Consider the following 24,114-nt stretch of genomic DNA (forward strand, 5'->3'; position numbering starts at 1 on the left):
ATAGTATATATGGATAATAATAATTAAAGCGAAATGACGAAAATAAATAGGTATATATAATTATGTTTCTATCTCGATAAAGGTCAACATTAATTTCTTTAAAAACGGCTATTTATATTAACCCTTTACGGTCCGAATGAAAAGTGTCCACGCGACGCCGTATCTCAACTGCTTCATAGTCATAGCCAAGAACCTATTTAGTAATGCTACTTAAAATTTCGTTCTATTTTCATATTTTATTATTTATTTCTATCTCGTCTAATGAATAACGTGTCTATGTTGAGATATTTTTCTCGCATTAAATTAAAACGCAAAATGCCTCGTTTCATTTATAAAAATTACGAAGAATCGAAGAAAAGAAAATGGAGGATGCAATTCGACGTGGAACCGCAAGGGGTTAAATAATTGCGAAAAGGAAAAATTCGAAACAACTCATCTTGGCTAGTTTGGGAATTCTAGTGTTAACCATAACGCTTGAAATTCACTACTTTTTAATGTAACGTTTTACACCTGATCGGTGATTACAATTCGCGTATAGTCTACACAGCATATGCGCCTGGTCGAACCAGACGGTGTAAGAGAAACAATTGGAAGTGATTATGTTTTTAATACGCATCATTCGTGTAAAGCACGTGTTAACCCTTTATCACGAGGAGGAAGTAATTATTTCCTGTAGTTGTCTTCGACAAGCTGTCAGTGATACTTTTGGAGCATTTATACTATATATAGTATAAATATGGAATATATATTACATATTAATACTATATGATATTAATATATAGTATTTATATATCATAGTATATATTTATCCAATTCTTCAACTTTAATCGGTTTTAGAATTACTATTCTATTAACATTTACAGAGTGTTTATTTAGTATGAATTTATCTATGAATTTATCTATGAATTTTGTCTAAGTACCTACTAAATTACGAAGTTATTGCAATGTTTCATCGATGAGGAAAGAAAAATATAGATTCGAGATATGATGTATAAATGTACGTACCCCATGATGTTTTTATAGTATTTTGTAAAGTTAAAGAGTTAACACTGTGATTCAGAATGAAACGCAAGTCCAGATATTCTTTTCCAAACAACGACGAGTTCAGCAACTTCTCGAATGAAGAATGCTTTACAAATACTCGATGTCTCTGAACTAGACAAGAAGTATCGCTATTATATCGCTATTACAATCATTCATCTTTCTTTATCAACTATTTATATTTATTTTGTAGTTTATAGATCTAACGTTCATATAGCGAAGGCTTAACACTTTCCTGTTTCCGTTTCTAACGAAACATTTTTAATCGATAAAAGATTAAGTTTTATTGAATGTTAAAGCTGTCGTCCAAGAAATTTCCTTGCTCGAAATAATTACAGCCTTACATTCGCTAGATCTAGAATAATATCCATACTCTATTTGATGAATTTACCTAGGAAATTTCATAATGCCTGTAATATTTACAGGTTGGACCATTTGCAACGTGTTCTTCCAAACACTTGAGGAAAATTTCACAAACATAATTTCACAAAGATATATATACTGTTTCAGAAATGTAGAAGAGTAGGTAAAAGTTGTGTCTATGATAATATTCGTAACTTTAAATTATACGAGGAGGTGGAAATCATGTATGTAATAATATACATGATTTTAAATTATACAAAAATTATACTATTCTGCATATAACAATATACGTAACTTTACGTTATACAAGAGTAGCTGAAAATTATGTATATTATTGTATACATATATATTAGATTGCATAAGAGTACATAAAAATTATGTACATAACAATGTAATAACATTAAATTATACAAAAGTGAATACAAATTATTTATATATAATAATATACATAACTTTAAATTATACAAGAGTAGTACAAAGTTATTTATATAATAATAATAATTTGTGCGATTGATTTATCTCAAAAAGAAGATCGTCAAAGTGAGTTACTCTTTCAATGCACTTAACTGTTTTGCTACAATGCTTCAAACTCAATATAAAATCTTATATAATCAAGAAATTCTTCTTTCTACCTTTTTCAAAAAGAATAATTTGAAAAAATCATTAATAATCATAGCAAATTCTTGTTATTTTAGCAATATTGATTATTTAATCTTATTAAAAATAAACATTTATTCATGATATTACTTTCACTTTATGTTATATTATTAACAGTATTTAATATTCGTAACTTCTGCCGCTCAAATGATACGGAAGAATGTGTCTTTACATATTCAAGTTCTGATGTAATTTATAAAAGAAACCAAAATTAAGATCATATATCATGATATAAAAAAAATTATAAAATTATATATGTACATACAATAATAATTATGCAATTACAATTATAATATATAATTTTATAATTATAAATTTTATAATCATATCTATAACCAAATTATTTCTGAAGAATAATAAACTCGAATAATAAAACTTAAAAATTTGGCTGATGAAACTTAAACAAATCTCAAGAATTCTTTCATTTAATCTTTCCTGTGTCATTAATTAAAACATTTCCACAATAATATCTAAATATTCACAAGCCAATATATTCTCGTTAGATACATATCTTGCATCGCTAATAGTAAGCAAGTCAGTAGTGCATTAAAAAACTAGTACTCGGAGTATGACAACTGAAAACTCGCCAAGATCAACCCCTTACAGGTTATTCAGAAGATACAATTTTTCAACTGATTTCATAATTTTGTCTAATCACTGACTACCAAAGCAACGTCCACATTCATTTATGTGATGCTGCCACGCGTGAAATTTGGATTTTCAATGAAGATATGCCGTTGCGTGAAAGTTTCCCCGAATCCCCACCAATTTGACAAAATTATAGAAACAATCGAAAAAGCATATTTCCTGAACTAGCCATTACGTTTCACGAGAGACACGATGATATTCGCTTCGAGAACTTCTGGTCGATGAATGACGACGTGTCAAGGAAAGCTCCTCTTCCTCTGTCGAAAAAGTAGCTGAAGTCCAACTCGCAAGAGTCTCAAAGCTTCGTTCAGAGAGCAAGGAATCATCAGATGGGTTTGTTATCGTAAAATCTAAGTGGGTGCGTTCGAAATCCTTGTGATTCAGTGCAAATAGTTTCGCGTAAGACTACATTCCCACGTTGGAATATTAGCAAAGATATACTTGGAACCGGGCACCGTGCAAAATCACAACCGCACTGTCCTAGACTGGCTCCGGGGGTGGATCTCCGTTAACACCTTCCCTGGATTGGATCATCACTTCTGTTTGTTCCTTGGTCAGGTCCTGTTGTTCCTTGGTCAGATTTAAATCCTGGTCTGCGATGAAACTACGTCGAACAGCGCCATTCGCTACTGAAGACAAGTCTGCGTTTCTTTGCTGAGTGTCTCTCCAGGGAGTGGTGAGAATCTTCAATCTCTGTAATTTCGTAGATACAATAGTCTTTTGTGTGTTTATGTGCTTTGAGAATGGTAAAATAAGAAAGAAGATATAATTACAGGGAATTCCAAGAATGTAATTCTCACTGGTTGATCAAAATAATTTTCAAATCGCTCGATATTATATATATAAGTACTTTTTTAATTATTTGATATTATAAACACAAGTAAATTAAAAATTATAGATATAAACATAAATATTATTAACACGAATAATTTAAAGGTTACTTGTTATTATAAGTTGGTTGGTAAGTCGATAAATAATTTTGAAGTATAAATTATTTTTAAATTACCTGCATTCGTATTATAGATATAAGTAATTTTTAAACTATTTAGCATTATAGATTCTTGATTTTACATTTATTTAATTTTTATTTAAATTTTATTTATTATATTCATTTATTTTACCTCTATCTAGCTTCTTTATTTAACATTTTTATCCAAAACATATACAATATATAACGTATATACAGGTGGTCTTTGCAACAGTAGTACAACCGGGAAGGGAGTGATTCTACGTGAAAAAACAAATCAAAAATAAAGAATAAAATTTTTTAATTTCAAAATTCGTTGGTAAGGCGTCCATCCGCCTTATTGTTAGCCAAAATTAAGCGTACGCATACTCGGTGAATATTCAAAGTCGATTTTCTTGATAACGAAGCTTCGAATGAAAAAATTGTATTCTTCATTTTCAATTTGCTTTTTTACGCAGAATCACCCACTTTCCGGTTGTACTACTGTTACTCGGACATCCTGTATGTAATATGCATATTATATATAGTCAGTTTAATATAATTAGTATATAATTGTGGGAATTGAAGTCCTGATCCTAAGAAAATGCTAAGAGTGTGTGGAACATAGGACGAAAGTGACCACGTGTGAGAAGATCGGTTGCAAAGAATATTTATGACAGGGTCAAATGCGAGCAATGAGCAAAGTCTAGGAATACGTTTGAGTGTTTCGAGTACCTGGCAAAGAAGACAGTGTAAGGTTAAGATAGAGGTACAAGGATGCGGGCGAGTCAGTCGAAAAATAGTAGTTGTGGGGCAGTAATTGCAGGTGCGTTGCCAGGGTGATAGTTGTAAGAGAGTTGTCAGAGTCGAGTGAGAGTGTCCGAGAGAGTGTTAGCGAGTAGAATTAGTTCCAGCGTATTTGTAATCGTTGAATATGATATATATATCTGTGTAACTCCCTAGCTCTTTCTTTATATCATTATTGCCTTACACTCTACATAATGTATGTCATATAATGTATTTAACTGTATTAATAGATATACAATTTTCAAATGAACACACTGTGTATGTAATATGCATAATACGACATATAATGCATAAATATTGCATTAAATTATAATAATATTATTATTGAATATAATATATAACACTTACTGACAAGAATTAAGAAACAAAGTAATCATTTGCAAATTTTGCTGGAATTATATTGTTCGTCTCTTTCAGATACATAATATCGAAATTAAAAATAAGACGAAGATATAACATTTTATACGTCAATCAACTTTAAGTATTTTTTCGAGTATCTTCTATGAAGTCCACTTTTAATTTTAATCTATGTGTTTCGAGAAATAAAGAATATACAAAAATTTGCAGATTATTACTTTATTTTCTTAATTTAAGTCCGTATTATTATTTAAAATGGATTTATTTCTTTAGTATTAGTAAAATGTTGAGAAAAAGATAAAAACAATTGCATTAAGATAAAGATATTACCTGAATGAAACCGCCGGGCGTGACGATGATCTTGTAAATTGCGATGCCGGGTATCATGGCAATTGAGGAAGTCGCAATTAGCCAGCCTAATACATTTGCCCAGACTGGGTACACGTAATCCTCGTAAGTCAGTGGTTCGTAACCCATTAAACCATAAACGATGATAAACTGTGGTAATATAAAAAATTTATTTATAAAGAATGACTCAAACTTTTCTTTCTTTTTTCCTATCTTTGACTTTTCGTGTAATTTATTATTCGTTAGAAATAGAGTGGATCATTAATTAAAAACACGCTGGATGTTCTTTAAAGAAGTAGCATCTTGTGCCAGAAATATCACTCAAATTTGAAGAAAATAAATTTGTACCACAAAATTTAGATCATCGAGAAACAGTATCGACGTTAATGACCTATTAGTAATCATAGATCAGTATGTGTACAGTAGTCGATGTAACGTACAATACGCACAGAAGAAGAAGAGGAAAAATAAGTAATAGATTGTAGACAAACTTCCCTTTCTTTCGCAATAAATATAAACGCGATATAATTAGTGTACCATGAGAAAGATTGGAGCAACGAATTTCCAGCAGACTCTCCAGTAGATTCCAGGTGAAAATCCAATCATATCCTTGATATCTGCGCAAAATCTGTCAGCTCCGTAGATCCAACTGACAGCGATCGCTTCGGCCAAAACTGCGAACAGCATCGAGTATCCTGCTGCATATCGATCCAGTAGGTGGAAGAAGTAAAAGCCACCCTATATAAACACAAATTATTCTTGATAGATATTATTTCAATATAACAATTATAAATATTTGCTTGAAATTGAATACAGCTTATACCGAAATTAAATATAGTAGAATTCTGATTATCCGACCTCCGATTATATGAAATACACGATTGACCGGTACGTTTATCCTATTCTTCGGCAATTATCCAGAATTATATTTCATGCAAGAGCTCACAGTTGATAGTCACGTTCATACTAAAAGATTAATAAACAAAGCTGTAGAATTCGTCAAATATTTGATTTCAATGTAACTGAAAATCTATTCCATTGTTAGTCAGTGTTAATTCAAATTTAAGAGACTACATAGCATTCTATAATTCTGGCAACTCATTTCCAAATGTGCTTAAATTTCATTTTATTAGTTAAAGTTATGCCAATGACAGAAACTAAAGCTATATTTATTTATATATTTTATTTTTGTCGGCAGATCGCATTACTATGTTATCCATAGTTGTATTTTGATTAGATTCTTCACTTGTATCACTTCGTGTCTAGGAATAGTCCAATTATCTGGCATATTTGATTATCTTGCGCCGTCTCAGTCTCGATTATGTCGGATAATCGTAATTCTATCGTGTTATTTTAATAATTCTAATTAATTTGGTAAATTTTATTTTTAGTATTTCAGTTTGGATATTATATGATACACTCCATCATTTGCGATAATTTTTGTATTATCTACTTTAATGTTTCATATTTAATGTAACATATAATAATTTTGTTACTTGTAATAGCATAATAATGTAATATAGTACTATTATAATAAAGCATGTTAATAGTATAGCAATAGTGTTATATTAATAGAAATATAACGATACCAATTGCAAAATATCGTAGTTTAGCAATCATAATAATATAGCAAAGGCAATACAGTGGCAATAATAGTACAGTAATAACATAGTATTAATAATAGTATAGTGTCATACCAGTGAAACTATCATAGTAGTGATAATATAATAGTAACAATAATATAACAGTAATGATAGTATAGTAATAGTATAAAATATATTTACTATTTTATATATAATATAATATATATATATCATATACCTATCATTTTTACAAATATTACTATAATTACTATACTATAATTACTATATTATAACTATTTTATAACTAAGTTGAATCGACTCGAGAATTATTCTATTTATTTCCTACTACTGCCCTAATATTCAGTATTTACTTTATTGATGTAAGTACAATGCATATGATTATATCGTTAAATGCTTTGTGTCATTTCTTTACCTGGGAACACGAGGCCAAACCAACGAGGAAATATAGTGTGAAAAGCGAAGCGACGAAAATTTCACGATTATTCCCGATAATTGGAAACTCATCGCTCAGAGCAGTTATTATCGCCTCAGAGCCCCCGAACTAGAAAATTAAGAAAAGATTTCATTATATTATAACGTAAAATGATTAAATTATATCGGAATTCGAAATTGTATTAAGACAAGTCTGATGAATGCATAAAGATGGGATTAAAACAAAATTAATAATATGAAATAAAAATTTTTTTGCCATTTTTAGCCAATAAAAACGAAAATCTATAAGATTTACCCGCAGATAATTTCGTCTTTTTAACAAGTCCTAAAGTTGATTCATGTAATATATTGTACTGTAAATAAAGAAGGTACTAACATTATAAGACAACGTTACAAGAAAATTAAGAAAATTTTGGTTTTAATGAAAGTTTTTGTTCATGTCGAGCGCAATGTACATATATATGAAACAATTTCTTTTATCACCGCAAAATTTCTTCAAGGAAGTGAAATTAACCACCCAAGATACAGCGTTTTTCCATGTTTTGAATACAATTTTATTTGGGATGCTTTGCCAGATAATAGGTTAACTAAAAATTCAACAATTTTTATATGAAATGTATTGTTGTATCTTGTATTAATAAAAAATTAGATTTAAAGAAATGAAAAATACATTGAAAATGAGGCCGTTAATTCCACCACTATAAAACAATATTCCATAGAAAAAAATAACTACATTTACAATTTATTAAAAAAATTTATATTATATTTTTATATTTCTAAAATTTTACCCCAACGTGCGTATTCCATTTATTAAAAATTTGGAACCCAAGGTATTTAAACACTTTTGTTAGAGTCTGTACGTATCTATTGTTTCAAAGTTAATCAATAAGTACTATTTCCTCAATTTATAAATAAAAAGATAAAAATAGTTGGAAGTGATACACAAACGTATAAAAATAAGATACGTTTGCAAAAATGTTTGACAAAATTCCATTAAATTTGTTCCTACTTTTTATGAAAATTATTATTAAAAATTTAGGAGTTCTCTGGAAGAAGGATCTATCTGTCGAAATCGTTCATGAAGATGTTCAAAGTTGAAAAGCTCAGAATACAAAAAGAATAAAAAGAAAATAAGAAAATAGAAGAAAGAAAAGAAAAGAAAAAGGAAAGGCAAAAGAATAAGAAAAAGGAAAAAAAAGAAAAGAAACAGAAAAGAATATTAAAAAAAAGAAAAGGCAATTTTTGTTTGTAAAATCGCCATATTGATAAAGAGTCTATAAGATCGATACTGTATAAACTTCATCTCGAATACAGAAGAATAATGTAATAAAAAATAATCTGAAAACATGTGATAATCAGAAATCTAGATTGCTTATGTCTAGAAATGCCTTTCTTCCAGAGTGCTCCTGAATTGTTTGATAATCTGTACCGAGCTGTCCAGTCCCAATGTAAGCAACATCATGAAAAAGATGAGCGCCCAAAACATCGATCCAGGCATAGTAGCGATAGCAGCAGGGTAGACGATAAACACTAGACCGGGTCCTTCAGTTGCTACATCCTGGATAGATTTTCCACTTGCTCTTGCCATGTAGCCTAGTACAGAAAAAATCACAAAACCAGCGACGAAGGATGTCGCGCTGTTTATCAGGCTGGTTAATAAAGCGTCCCTGGAAAAACATGTAAGTGACAAATAAATTTTCAATTTCATATTTACAATTTTATATACACAGGGTGGGCCGGAATTCGTAGTACAACTGAGCAAGGGGTGATTCTAAGTGAAAAATCAAATCGAAAGAAAAAAATAAAAGTTTTTCACTCGAACCTTTGTAGTCGAGAAAATCAACTTTAAATAATCATCGGGTACGCGGGCACTTAAGTTTGGCTTACTGTTAAATAGATGGAGCATCGGTATACCAGCGTATCCCGCGAATATTCAAAGACAATTTTCTTCACTACGAAGCTTCAAATAAAAAATTTTATTCTTTTTTTTCGATTTGGTTTTTCACGTAGAATCACTTTTTTGTCGGTTGTACTACGAAGGGCCCACCCTGTATATGTATATAACTACACAATTTTACAGATAAAATGACGATTTTTATTCGAATTGCTGATTTGTAAAATTGATTAAATCTACGAAATGAAAAATAAAAACTTTATTATCTCTCCTTACAGAAATATAATTTCCCTTTCGTAAAATTTTCTATGTTTCTTTAAAAAAGAATAATATAGTCTCTTACTCGACTATTAAACATCATTTTATCTATTCATTGCTAATAACAAATATGAAGCTATACACGTGACTCATTACGAATAATTATCGCTAACAAGAATCCGTTATTTAAAGCAAACTTTAAATGAGACAGATTTAATTGTGCATGCATTACTTACTTGTAAACGTTGTTGTGATATTTATTGTAACTCGCATAAGCCAGGAGCACCCCAAAACCCGGCCCGAGGGAGAAAAACACCTGCGTTGCAGCGTCTACCCAGACCTAAACCAAGATTAAGGATTCTTAGCGAAGGATTCCGGGTAGTCTGTACTTTATAATTGAAACCTGAATTTTACTTAAACTTCCGTCGATCTCGAACAATGAAACATTACTCCGCGTTCATTCGCTTTGCTGTTCATAGAAATATTACTCATAAAAAATTTTTTATTTAACTCGAATAATAGATATTTGTTAAAATAATATTGTATTAATTTGCATGAATTGCGATATGCTGAAAATAATCATAATTTATTAAATTATTTTGGTTACATTATACTAAATTATATATCGACGTGCTGTTGTATTTATTACAGATCGAAGTTTAAGTTTGATTACAGGTTAAAAATAATTAAATATTAAGATTCATATTATTATCGATAAAGATATTGAGATAATATTTATGTAGCAATTTGTAACTGTTGTATTATCGAATTACTGTATACAATTTGAATTAATTGCGACTTTAAATGATTATTCGATTAATTAGCATTCGTTGTTTTAGAAAAAAATTTGAAATAATTTCAAACGCGTGCAGAAAGCAGAAAAAATCATTGAATTGACAACTAACAATAAGAAAAAGCGAGGAACTAGAATGGATATCGAAGAAAATTATTAAATTACTATAAAATAATTATTACAATTATTCGATACAAAAATAATATAATTATTCGAACGACTGTCACGTTTTGGTTCCCATAATCGAAGTTCTAATGACCGAAACACGAGTTTGAAAATTATTTAGAATATCTGTATGTAATATCCTCATCGATAATTGTAAGTTGCAATTTAATCGTGTAATTCAATTTAACTTAATGAAATTTTCAGCAAAAAGGATAATATGAATTGAACCGATAAAGAGTACTAATTAGTAGGAGAAAAATGATCAAGGAGATATGCAAGTAAAAAATCAGACAATGATACAAATGAATTAACGAAGAAATCATTGATAATAAATTGTAACGATTCTATTTCAATAATCCACTTTATATATTCAATTATCCGAATAGTTTCCGATAATTGGGTTCTGTTATAATAATATTGTATTTAAATTAAATACTACAATAATATTGTATATCGTAGTTAAATAAAACTATACTTTAATAATACTCTACACATCGTAGTTGAATAAAAATATATTATAATAGTACTGTATACCGTAGTTAAATAAAAATATACTACGATAATGTTGTATATTGTAGGTAAATAAAAATCTATGAACCATTTATCTATATGATTTGTACACTTCTATGAATCAAAGCTCAAATTTACTAACAACTGAATTAATTTGAAAACAATTTATTTCCTTTATTCGACCCTCCCCATAAGACAGCATCAAGTCGCACAGACGAGGCAATAGTTCATTCCCTTTACGAAGAAGATCTACCTCCGTAAGAGGAAATGACACAGGCGATTCACCGTAAATCCTCGGATTTTTGCAATCAACAAATTTCCTTGGTCGCTGTATAAAATCTATTTTAGCGGTCTAGAAGCTGGTGGCTAAGCCGCTCAAAAGAAATGCATTTCGCTTGCGTGTCGCAGGGCTCGAACGTGCGATTCCCAGGCCTGTGACTGGACCGAACTCTAATGGTCATTATGACAGGTACACAGAGTTTCCATTTTCAGCGTCGTCGGTTAAACTTGGCACGTTTCCCTCTTTCCCATTTTTCTCGCGATGCTGTCCGATTTTTTCGACCCTCTTATGCCGGTGCATTAACTTCCTGGCCTTCGGATTTTTATTCCTCTCCACGGCCACTGTAAATGGCCATTTCATAACGCCGCGATCATCCGCTGAAAGGCGATTCGCTAAATCCAGAAAATGAAGTCGACAAACGCGCGATGGGTCACGAAAGTGAGAGTGGGCTTTAATAATATAAAAGGAGTTAGAAGATTTCCTTTTATTTATTCTCTTATTTACGAAAGATGCCACGTACCGAGGGGATAAACTGACAATAAGCCAAATTTTAGAGACAGAAAAAAGTTGAGAAATTTTTATTGGTCCTGTTCCTGCTGCTTGTTAATAGATGAATAAGTTGTAGCTATCCAATTCTTATTTTTTACAGTTCATGATTTGTTATAATTGCTATTCTCTTCTGTCGTCTATGTCTCATACGATAGTTGTAAAAAATGCTTTAGTTTTAAAACTGATTATGTTATAAAGTTATAAAAATAATTCCAGTCTTTAATTTTACATATTTATTTCATTCGTGTAATAATTTTTTTTCTTTTTTTATTATTTTTTTACGTCCCTCCTTATTGAAATTTTTGATATGGGTGTACAAAGTACAGTATTAATTTGAAAATATTTTGGACTATTTATAAACAATGAAAAATTGTTTAAAATTATTTATTTTTAATTGAACTTTCCATTTTTGCATAACGTGAGTAACCATAATTTAATTTTCGAAGTACCAATTACAAAATTTTATATACAATAATTTTGAAATTTATTAAATAATAATTTTATAGCTACAATTCTATACTGAAAGAAAATGACAGTAGATATGATTGTCTCTTTATATTTAATTTAAAAAAAAAGTGATAATGATATTTGAAGAAGTATTTAATTTTTTGATCAAGTCAATGTAAGATATTCGAATAATAATTCCAGAATTTATTAATTATTTTGAAATTTCGAATAAGTTTCATCTTTTATGTTATAATATTTTATTATTTTATTATTATGTTATATATTATAAAAAAATTATATAATTGTAATATATAATAATATTTTAATATAATATTATATATTATAATATTGATATCACAATTATATAAATATTGTAACGTTACGAAAGAGAGATTATTCTCTGTACCTCTGCTTTTGTGATGGCAGAAAAATTCGGGTTGAGGTAGTAGCGAATTCCTTCTAAGCTTCCCGGCAACGTGACTCCTCGTAGAAGTAGAATTAGTAGAACAGCATAGGGAAACAACGCCGTGAACCAAACTACCTATAAAAAGAAATAAATTGTTTTATTATCACATTCATCGAAACAATAATTTTACCTTCGTCACAAAAGCTAATTAAAATTTTTGTTAGGTTAATAATCAATGTCAATAATTATATGCAATTATTATTTACTAACGTCAATTAATATTAATTAATATCAATGTTCATAATATTATTTGGTATTAAATGATATCCTTTGATAATATAATATCCAGAAAAATTGCAACTTAAAATGTTTAACATATTTTTAAAAAGACAACTTTATTTCTTTCTCATAGCTGTATGAAAATATAATACTAATTCTAAAACATTAATTATATTCAAAAATTCTAAAATTTTGAAACTGTTAATGCTTATGAAATTTTATTACTAACAGAAGTTAATAATTTTCGTGACTTTTAATGTCACTGAATGACATAAATTTTCATCTTTAGAATTGTATACGTAACTACTTTGTTAGTTGATCCTATAATAAAATAATAATAAAATAGCATTTTATATTTCTATAATCTTTAAGCGATTTTTTTTATATAGTAAAAGCCACATATTTATTAATACTTTATTAACAATTATGTTAGATATATATATATATTAATATATACATATTATATACTGTGAGCTAATGTAAATTCCGCAATTGCTTTTTTTAAAAAACGTAATAAAATATACCGAAATTTCTTTTACATAGTCGTTAAAATAATATCAATTTCTAAATAAATTTTCTAAAAAATTTTAAAATAGCGTTCATTAAAAATGTCATATACCATGACCACGTAAAATAATTTCTTTATGTTTAATAATGTTTTAATAATATAGGAGAATAATTAAGAAAAAAGTCATAAAACATGTAAGGAGAAAATTCCTTCTCTTATGGTGAATTTACGAGATTTCAACGATATTTCGAAACGATAATTCAACATGGCGTACTTAAAGGATTATGTTACGACTTTGAAACTTTATGAGAATAAAAATTTTTAACGAGGATGATCGGTATTAAAAATGACTATAAAACTGGAATTTAATAACGGACTAGAGCAATGATAAAAATGAAATAGCGCTTCAGTTATGCAAATCGATATCACTCTAGCACTTGGAATTGGAAAATTACTTTTTGTGAAGTCAAACCGCAACAAAGGGGCCTTTTTGAAGTAACAGAACCAAATGGTTATAGAAGAGTTAAATGCATAAAACCCAGAAAAAATTATTATCCATAACATACTTATATTCAAAGCTTTCAATATGATTTTTCTAAAATATATTTTAAAAATCGATACGTAGGATTTTTCTAAATTTTTCACATTATTTTGGAATTTTTAACTTATCCAAAACACATTTTCACATATGTTTCACATCCAATGTATGACTTTAATGTCAATGTAAACTTCTCGATATTTTAAAATTAATTATTTTTTTAATATGAAGTTTTAGTATCGAGCAGTTTTCAGTACGAAAAAGTTCATTTTCATGAATATAAAACATATAAAACATATAAAATAAATTATACGTTTTTAATATGCAAGATATAAAATATGTAAAATTACGTCTTTTTAATACAAAAAAATATAAGATATAAACTATATTATATTTTTAATATAAAAAAAATTCAATTTTTAAAGAACTTGAACTGTAAAAGTTTACTTTATATCGTGCAAGAGAGCAAAATTTACCTTGCCAGAAGTAGAAATACCCTTCCACAAAGAAAAGTAACAAATCACATAGACCACCAGCAGACACAGCGCGATGTCCCATTTAATTGTTCCAAGATCATGCAAACCTTCGCTTTCATGAAGTTCCAGAATAGCTCGGCTTTAAATAATATTAACGAATTAATTTTAGTTAACTACATTTAAATTACTTTTAATTAATCAAGTTCTGTTCAACGAGTATTTATTTTTACATAAATATTCCTTTTCCATTATCTTTTAATATTTTGTCGTATTTTTTAAAGATGTCAAATTTATCAAAAATTATTAAATAGGATATTAAAAATATAGCAATTCGAGTATATGACACATGTAATTATATAGCATTATATATGAAATTACTCTTTAATAACAATGTAAATTAGTAAAACAAGAGACTAGAAGGTACTAACTTAGGAACTACTTTTCCTTAAACGAATACTTATATTTTCTTTAGAAATATCAAATCTTCTCGTTATTCTGTATAAAAAGATGTTTGGATGACGTAATCAGATATAAAATATAAAAATATTTATACGTATAGACATTATAAATAATAAACAATTGAAATTATAATATATTGTATATTAATTTTAATTATTTACAATTTATAATTAAAGAAAAAGAGTACCAAGACTCACTTGAAGTATTCCTGTGCAGCGCTTGTGTACCACGTGTTGTTATAGCCTTGATTCGAACCTCTGTCCGAATGTTCCTCAATTAAGGATGAATTGCTAAAGTCTGTAGAATCGAGAGATACATCGTCGAACGTGTAAGAAATATTGGCATCGAACGCGCGACAATGTGGCGTGTTCCACGGATTGTCGCAGGTGGTCCAAGGCAGAAGACTGGAGAACGAGGCAAAGAAATATCTCAACGCCCAGGCAATGATTACGTTATAGTAGAAGTCTACGTAGAACGCGATTAGTGCCACTGCGTATCCAATTCCTATACAAACAGAACATTATCACGTGTTTTTCATTTTTTAATAAATTTCTAAGTGCTATTATTTTTAGAGTTTCTTATTTTTTCCTTTCTTACACGTTAAATTTATTTTGTTCATATTACAAATGGAAATTATAATTAAAGGAATTATTTTCAATTAAATTTAATATTACAATATGTGTCTAAATGTAATATACATAGATGATAATAATAATTGAAGTATTTTTCGAAAAATAAAATATATATATAGAAGTATACATAATTATATTATACAATGTTGATCAAATTGTTCTTTACTGTTTATTACAGAAGTGATTTTTAGTAATTCATTCTCTAGCTTTAAAAACTCTGCCACACGTTTAATTTCCTTAATAAAAGAATCTATTTTAAAAAGAAAATTACAAATAAGATAATTGTTTTCAATCGAATTCAAAGAAAATAAAATTTCCATAACAAATCCAACCTATTGCTACAATTATTTCTGAACTACATTTTACGATACAACCTTCATTGTATAAAACTATTAATCTCTTAATCTCGTAACCAATCAGCAATCCCTCATTTCTTAAATAAAAGAATTTCATCCCCCGCTTTGAAACGTTAGTTGTTCCATTTAATTTCGAAAATGATAAGTCCTAATACATAGAAAGCGATTCATTTCAGGGGGATTAAAAATCTTCGAGGGCGTGTCTTATGTCCTGATTCTTGAGCTGGGAGAATATTCCATTATCCCGTGGGAGCTGTGTCTTCAGCGGCGAATCAATTACGTCGTTCATCGATGCGGATCAAAAGGAAAAAGCCCGCGGAAGACAAGAGTTAAGAGAAATCCTGCACTTCCATCGATCATCGTGACGGTCCCGGCTGAAATGGTCACGATCCAGGAAATCGACGGAAATGGAGCCTCTCCCCGAGTGGTCTTTCATCCACAATCATCCACGAATTTTCCCCGAATTTATACGCATTACATAACCGTATAGGACATGGAATAGAGGAAAAGAAAATATACCAGCCGTGTCTAATGCACAGTACCTTTCAGAGAAAGATGGTAAAATGCTTCGAAACGTTTTCAGAACTGTCCTAAGAGTCAATCAGAAGAGTGATTCAGGGAGTACCATTACCTCCATCGTTGGAAAGATAATTTTAACGCGATTATTTCTAAGCCAGTACCGAGACATCTTTTTTTCTTTTCTTTAATATTTCTTCAATTTAATATTCGTCGATTTAGGTTTTTAACCTTTTACATTGATATTTAATCCTAAAATCTTATACAGTGAAAAAGAATTTAATTTTCTATATTGCTATATATTTGTTTCGGTAACAATAAAGTCATACAAGTTTTTAGAATTTATATGAATTTTACTCGTGTTAAAACGTGTTAATAATGTTATTCGTGTGACTTAAATAGTTACTTGATATGATATGTTATATTTACTGTAACAATAATGTTGGATGTATCTGGATTTATTATAGTTTAACTATATGAAAAGTGGTAAAAGCAAGAATAATTTTTAATTTGTAACAATAATTATACATTTTTTATATATATTGTATAATAATTATTAAAATTATTATATGAATTTAAGAAGATACACGAATTTAAGAATTTAAGAAGAATTTAAATAAGATTGAAAAATTTGGAAGTTAATGTTTAAATAACGAATGCAATTAATTTCATTAATCATCTTTACTATTTTAAATTTTCTAAATTCCAATAAAATCATAAAGTCTTATATACATTCCAAAGAATTAAAACTATCAAAAAACTATTAAAAGGAGAGGTTATTAATTGTAAGATTAGGAAATTAATATTTTGTAAAAATAAATAAAGGAATTATTTTGGTCTTAAATAATTTTTAAAATAATACAATTTTTAAAACCATTGTATTCTCAATTACATAATCAATGTAATTAAATAAATATAGAAACTTATATAAGAGAATGGAAAATTGAACTTTAAAATATATGAATTATCTAATTAACTTGAAATTTTAAATATCTGACTAAAATATATTATATTAATTTTATAAATTGACATCTCAATTTCAAATTTATTAATGTCAATTTTTTGACTCTTATTATTTCCTATATTGAGCAATTTGATGTCCTTACCTTTCAAGAGTGGCACCAAACGACCCCAACAAGTTATTGCGCCTTTTCGATTGAACTGACCCAGGGCAAGCTCCATATAAAATAGTGGAATTCCTCCTACCACCAACATTATACAATATGGAACCAGAAAGGCCCCTGAAAATATAATATAATATACATATGATAAAAATTTGAAGTATGACAACTACACTTTTTAAATGTTAAATACGTAAACACTAAATAATAAATATTAAAGAACAAGATTTTTCAAATATTAAATAACAATTTTATTAATTGTCTTTAAAGTTTCATTAAAAAAAGGCTTTTAATATTAATTAATATCGTTAAAAATTTGTAGATAAAAATTTTACAAAAAATTTACTTTGTTTTAGTTACTATATAAATAAAATTCACAACTAAGGATACGTTTACCTTAAAAATTTTTCTGTCATATCAAAAGTGAAGAAGTGCTACAATAATATAATTTGAAAATGTAATAAAACAAATATTTCTACTTTCAGTGCTTTTTAAGAAAATTTACTTTACCCCAATATATTTTATTTTCTTAGCTACTAACAGAAAATTAACTAACGAAAATAAATTTGCCTATATACTGCAATTTTTCGTTACAATTTTGAAGATATTACGAGTGTAATTGTAATATAATTGAATTATTAAAAACCGCAATTTTCATTATATTGAATTGATGATTGAATATTTAAATACAACTCGATTTATGATTTAACGTCGAATCAAATAGAATAATAAAATATACTTAAAATTTAATGGAAAATATAAAATAGAATATTTAAATTCCAGATGAATATATTTTTCCAAGAATTATCTTTCTCCTGTGACCAGTATTTAAAATTCTCTTTCTCTCTATCAAAATAATGATGATCAAATAATTTTCAACAGTAATATCTCACTATTGTAAGGAGTGAGAGAGAGAGAGAGAGAAAGAGAGAGACAGACAGACCTCGGTTCTAATAGTCATTAGTCAATTCTCGGTGGCTGCTTTACGTAATTCTTCTCGATACAGTATACGTCGCTCTCTTCTCTCGCGTAAGATTCTCTGGCTCGCTCCTCGAGCTGCCCTTTTAAAGGTTTTGTTCATTCGTCGCAAAGATCAAGCAGTTCGCCATGCGGATCAAGCGGATCTCCGCTTCGATTTGAGACCAGTTATCACTGCTACGTGCTCCTCACTCACGCCACCTTATCGATAACCAGAGCTCGCATAATCTTACGTACTCTTACAAATTCGGCCAATCCTGACTATGTCCGTCCTCGGATATTGATTACGCTCGTATTTGATCCGACGATGATATTACGATGTTTATCGTAATACTTCTTGTTACATTTTTGGGACCGTAAAATTCTATTTTCCGCTATTGCTATTAGATGCAAGCCGTCTTTGGAATCGCGTAAGCTAAAGTATTTTTTGTCACGTGCCACGTTCAATTGATCTTTGATAAGCGGCGAGGGATAGTGGTTTCTAGCGGTGATTTTGTTTAAGGAACGATAGTCGACGCACATCCTAACTGAAGCGTTCTTTTTCTTCGCTGAGACGATTGGCGAAACGTAATCGGACTCGCTTGGCCGTATGATATTCCTTTCTGTTAAATAATCGGATATTTTCTGAACTGTGCCCTTCTTCGCGAACGATAAGCGTCGGGGCGAAGAATGAGAAGGTACATGATTTCGTAACTTTCAATTCGGTTCTTTCTTTATTTTCTTCTGCTCGAAGTCACGATTCGGAGGGCGATGACTAACACGTCGGTTTGGTTATCGATAGGCTCACACACGTTTAAATTCATAAACTGCCGACGAGCATTCCTTCGTCTGACTCTACCGATCGGAGTACATAAACTAAGGTTGGATTTTTTCATGAAGTCACGGCCTAATACAGCGGAACCATCGTGCTGTCGGGCATCACAAATAAGCGTACATCGTAACATTTATGGTCATCGAGACTAACATTAGCGAGCACCAACCCGCGCACGATCACACGACTGTTATTTATTCCGAACAAATTGGTGTTTACCTCTTATGTCGACTTTATGTTGCTCGATACAAAACGCTTCTTAATAAAACTAACTGCACTTCCCGAGTTTAAAAGGGTGTCTAAACATAAAGCGAAAGGTTTGCTATTCGAACCGATTTCGTATGTCGCCTTCTTCATAAAGTCATGTTCAGCCAGGTCCTCGGACACATTGTTCACCTCCTATGTCTGAATTCGCCACACTGGTAGCAGCTTCCTCGTTCTTTCTTCGGGCGCGTACAGTTCCGAGAGAGGTGACCTGTCTCGTTGCAATTGAAGCAACGACGACTCGCTTCGATCTTCTGTCCGAGTCGCCCTGCGTCGGTCGTCTTCGTGGCCGTCGAGTCTCCTTCTTGCGGTGCCACCTTCCGTTGCGCTGACTCGCTGGGCAAAGTTATATTTTCGAACGTCTGCAACATCTCGTCCGTTGTTTCAAAGCGCTGCATACTCGGCTGATTTCTCAGACTTTCGTTCGGAATTCCGTATATCACGTACTCAATGATTTCGCGTTCTTGCAGTAGAACTCTGCCGGCTAAAATGATCTTGTCGCGCAGATAATCCGCAAAGACTCCCCCCGATTGTGAAGTGTGCTTTTCGCACTCGTAGATCCACGGTGCACGCTCGATGTCCGAACATCTTTTGTATCCTCGCGAGCAGTTATACATAACTCAAGTCCACGCAGTCCTTCTGTGCGTGATACCATCTCAATGCCTTGTCTAATAAATAAAGTAACAAATAAACCTAATAAATACCGATATCGCTCGAATTACCGCATCGGTCCGAGTGGTGCCTGAGAAGCACCGCTCGAGCTGTCGCATCACATCGGGTGGTAAGGGGTTAAGTTTCGAGCGCAAAGGGTTAAGTTTGCCGCATACAAATGTCTTTGCCGTGTACTCGTCCAGCGCATATGTATGAATGAACTTCTCTGCTTGCCGTCTCCAATGATCGCAGGTGCCAGAGCCGTCATAGTCGCTAACCTTCGCGTCCCTCTACGTAGCAACTGTAGACGACGTCGACGGTCGGCTTCCTTCCACGCTGTGGCCACTCCATCTCGTAAGTTCTAATTCTCTCCTAAGGAGACGTACCTCTCTTTCGACCAGTTCGTTCACTCGAAGCAATAACTCCCTTTCCGTGACCTGGGGCTGAGCAGGGGGTGATAGCGGACGTTCTATCCGCACCGCATCGACAGGCATGGTCTCGTTCCCATCTGATGGTCCCCCTTCAGTTTGATCCATAATATCTTCTCGCAGGTCGTCACGCGTGCTTGCAGTAAACAGTTCATAAGCTCGCTTTTTAAACCGACCGATAACATGTTCAGGCTTCGTAACTTTTTCTTCGCCGCTGCCACCAAAATTTGCATATTCGTTCTCGAGGCCTTCCTAAATGCACTGCGTAACTCTAAATCCAAGTTCTAAATCACTCGTAATAGAGTCACTTCGTCGTCCAACACGTAAATTCGTACGGGAGAAAAACTAAGACGAAATTCGTAATTCGCGTAACTTGTGATATCCACTCTGGTAGACACATAAAGTTCTATCCCACTTCTGAAATTTGTAAGGGAAGAGAGAGAGAGAAAACTCGACTTTAATGATTCTAACTCTCGGTGGCTGCATTACTTAATTCTTCTCGATACAATACACGTCGCTCTCTTCTCTCCGGCTCGCTCCTCGAGCTGCCCTTTTAAAGGTAGGCCTCCTTTGTTCATTCGTCGCAAAGATCAAGCGGATCGCCGCTTCGATTTGAGAATGCCGCCTTATCGGTAACCGGAGCTCCCGTAATTTTACCAACTCTTACACTATCAGGTGAAGCAACATATATCGAAGAATTATGGATAATGTTTCTAAATATTTATAAATAATAAAATGCACTTTTTCAATACATATTTTACTTCAGATGCATTATTATTTTCGAAAATTGAACTCCAACCCGTGTATTTCATTTATTACGACTTAATTAATAAAACAGAAAATATCCTAAAATTTCCAGACACTTTTATATATAATATTAATATTCTCTCACATTTATACAGGTATTTGAATACTTTTCTGATAACTATAATCGATGTGTCCACATTTGATATTTAAAAATTTCGTATTTATTATCTGATTCTTTTACAATTTCTTCAACACGTTCTCAATACGTGTATCCTACTCCAAATGCAAAATTATTTTCAAAATTTCAAGTTCAATGTGCATATTTCCTTTATCAAACGTTTAGAACGCAAACGTACTTTCATATCTTTCTATCATACAGAATGGACCACTTAAGAACATTTCAATTGTTTTTAAAAAATTTTTTTTAATTATATGGTATTTTAAAGCTTTTTCGATATACTATTATTTACGATTTTTTGTTGCTTTTCTAATAACAAAATAATTAGAAATAACTGAGATGGTTACCTTAGATGGTCCATTCTGTATATTACACCTCCAACTGAAAGCACAAGTATCTAAAAATTTCCAAATATTGAATTTTTATTTATAAAAGTATGGTTGAGAATATTCGGGTTGTTTCGTGCTGTTCAAGTATAAATAAGAGGGAATTGAATTTTGCCGGAATACGAGAAATAGATTAATATCTTGAATAAAACTGAACGCGGTCAATTTATTTACAGCCACTATGGGAAATGTCCATCTTATCATCTTATCATCTTTGATGACATCTGCCGTGTGACAAGAGGCCGATATGAAGAGCGAGGAAAAAGTGATGTGCACGCCACTCGCATCATCGTGTTAGCTGCATAACTGAATTGCAGAATATTTAGAGCACCAGTGGCAGCAAGGTGCTTTTAGGTACGTAATTCGATAGCGAACTTTCGAAAATGTAGCAAGGCGATGGCTAAAATAGTGATTTCGATAAAGTTGATTTATCAAACGATTAAACAAATACAAGTATTGCGAATTTTTATATATTATTCGTCGTTCGAGCAGGATTGTGGTTACATAGGAGAAATGAAATTAAGACGAACGACCATTGCGATATTTTTCAAAAATAATATTTGATAATTATACTAATAGTTACTATAAGAATTTTTGTATTCTTTGTTGGATGGACGTACATAGATATGCACAAATTGTAATTTACATGAGTATACTATCTATAAGATCTAATTTTGTTAGTTAGAATTTAATAATTCTTATGTATATATAATTGTAATATTGTAATATTTTAAATTTTTAAAATGGTGCCTCAGATATTTAATCATAAGTAAAAAATATATAACTATAATAAATAATAAAGAAACAATACTTGAAACTAATATATTCGATGCAATATTGTATAAAAATTAATAAAATAATAATAAATATATAAATTATACGTAAATATAAAAAGCAATATTTTTAATTTTGTTAATTAAAATTTAATAATTGAAAAAGTTTCTAAACCTTGAAAATAGAGTCTCAGAAATTTAATCATAAGTAAAGATATGTAATGACAAATAATATAAAAGTAATTTATTTTAAATAATTCTAAATTTGTAAATAATTTGCAAATTATGTTAGAACAAATTTGCAAGATTTACAATCTTGTAAAACCTTTAAAAGACTTGAATGAAAGATTCCGAGGATGAAATGTGCGTAGATATTGCTTCCTAAGACTAAGCTTTAAATATGAATTTCCTCAGATATGTTGCACATTCCTACTCATTGTTCCGTCTTCGTTTTTTCCAATAAATTCTTCTTCGTAACCACGGAAACGTAATCGCATTAAGCAAGAATATTCCCTTCTTCTCATGCCCCACAGTTACCTTGATTAATTTTTTTCTCGCTCACGAACAAATTCGATGTTGGTGCTTTTAAATGCTTTTGTTCGTTCAAGAACAAGAATCTGTCGGACTTTGATATTTTATAAAAAGGATCTTTATTTCTTTCTATAGTCTACTCTAGCTAATTACACTAAGTTTAAATACGAAATATTCGTAATCCTTCAATTTCCGATTTCAAATGGTTGCTATTTTTTTGTGAAACAACTTTAGAAATTCTTATCACTGAGAATGTGTCGTATTAACTATATTTTCTATATGCTGGGAATATGTATCTTATTAACTATGTTAATTTAAAGTGTATTATTTTTATTATGCGAATCTGTGTTATACGAAGCAAAGGATTAATACTAAAAGTAAAATTAAGTTTAAAAAATGAGCAAAGGTTACTAGGTTCTTTTCATATTTAGGAGAAATATGCTTATTGGAACAATCGGTAATTAAACAAGGTTATTGCACATTGATATTAAATAATGATTTCTTTGTAATGTTTTCTTTGAAATTTTGTGAAAAAGCAAGATTATAAACTTTGATATTCTATATTACGATATTTATAGAGTAACAACGAATTAAATATTGAAATAAAATAGCTTTATGCGTTAATTTATGCATGACGCCGAGTTGGAAGTTTCGTATGACTATTTCCTTATAGCGACAAAATTTTCAAGTCCAAAGAGTTAACCCTTTGCACTCGAGAGACGACCCTCAGTCGCCATTTAATCAGATTCTAAAGATCGATGTTAATTAATATACAAAATTTAAAATTACCCAACGATGCGTGGAATGTCGAAATAAAATAATTCTACGTCTTAATTTGCATACGATTTCTGAGTTATCGTTTTAAAAATATCGTCGACTTTATGGCAGAAAGTCTTCTAATTACTATTTTTCTGTAACGAAAAAATCGCCGAGTGCAAAAGGTTAATACTACGTGAACTAAAAATGAATTTAAATTA

General features: G+C 30.4%; 1 protein-coding gene across 2 annotated transcripts in view; it reads right to left on the reverse strand.

The window, feature by feature from the left end:
- Nucleotides 1-3,090: 3,090 nt before the first annotated feature.
- Nucleotides 3,091-24,114, reverse strand: part of DAT (Sodium-dependent dopamine transporter) — a 39,533-nt gene continuing 18,509 nt past the window's right edge. For both annotated transcript variants that reach the window (XM_017902199.1, XM_017902198.1), the window contains exons 3-12: nt 17,376-17,510; nt 14,963-15,269; nt 14,307-14,445; nt 12,506-12,640; nt 9,592-9,695; nt 8,633-8,870; nt 7,184-7,312; nt 5,705-5,905; nt 5,150-5,317; nt 3,091-3,402 (exon numbers count right to left, since the gene is read on the reverse strand). In XM_017902199.1, coding sequence (XP_017757688.1) covers nt 3,190-3,402; nt 5,150-5,317; nt 5,705-5,905; nt 7,184-7,312; nt 8,633-8,870; nt 9,592-9,695; nt 12,506-12,640; nt 14,307-14,445; nt 14,963-15,269; nt 17,376-17,510 — 1,769 coding nt within the window. In that variant the 3' untranslated portion in view covers nt 3,091-3,189. The remainder of the gene's footprint in view (nt 3,403-5,149; nt 5,318-5,704; nt 5,906-7,183; nt 7,313-8,632; nt 8,871-9,591; nt 9,696-12,505; nt 12,641-14,306; nt 14,446-14,962; nt 15,270-17,375; nt 17,511-24,114) is intronic.

The sequence above is a fragment of the Eufriesea mexicana genome, unplaced genomic scaffold (genome assembly GCF_001483705.2).
Source record: "Eufriesea mexicana isolate 0111107269 unplaced genomic scaffold, ASM148370v2 scaffold1809, whole genome shotgun sequence".
Lineage (NCBI taxonomy): Eukaryota > Metazoa > Arthropoda > Insecta > Hymenoptera > Apidae > Eufriesea > Eufriesea mexicana.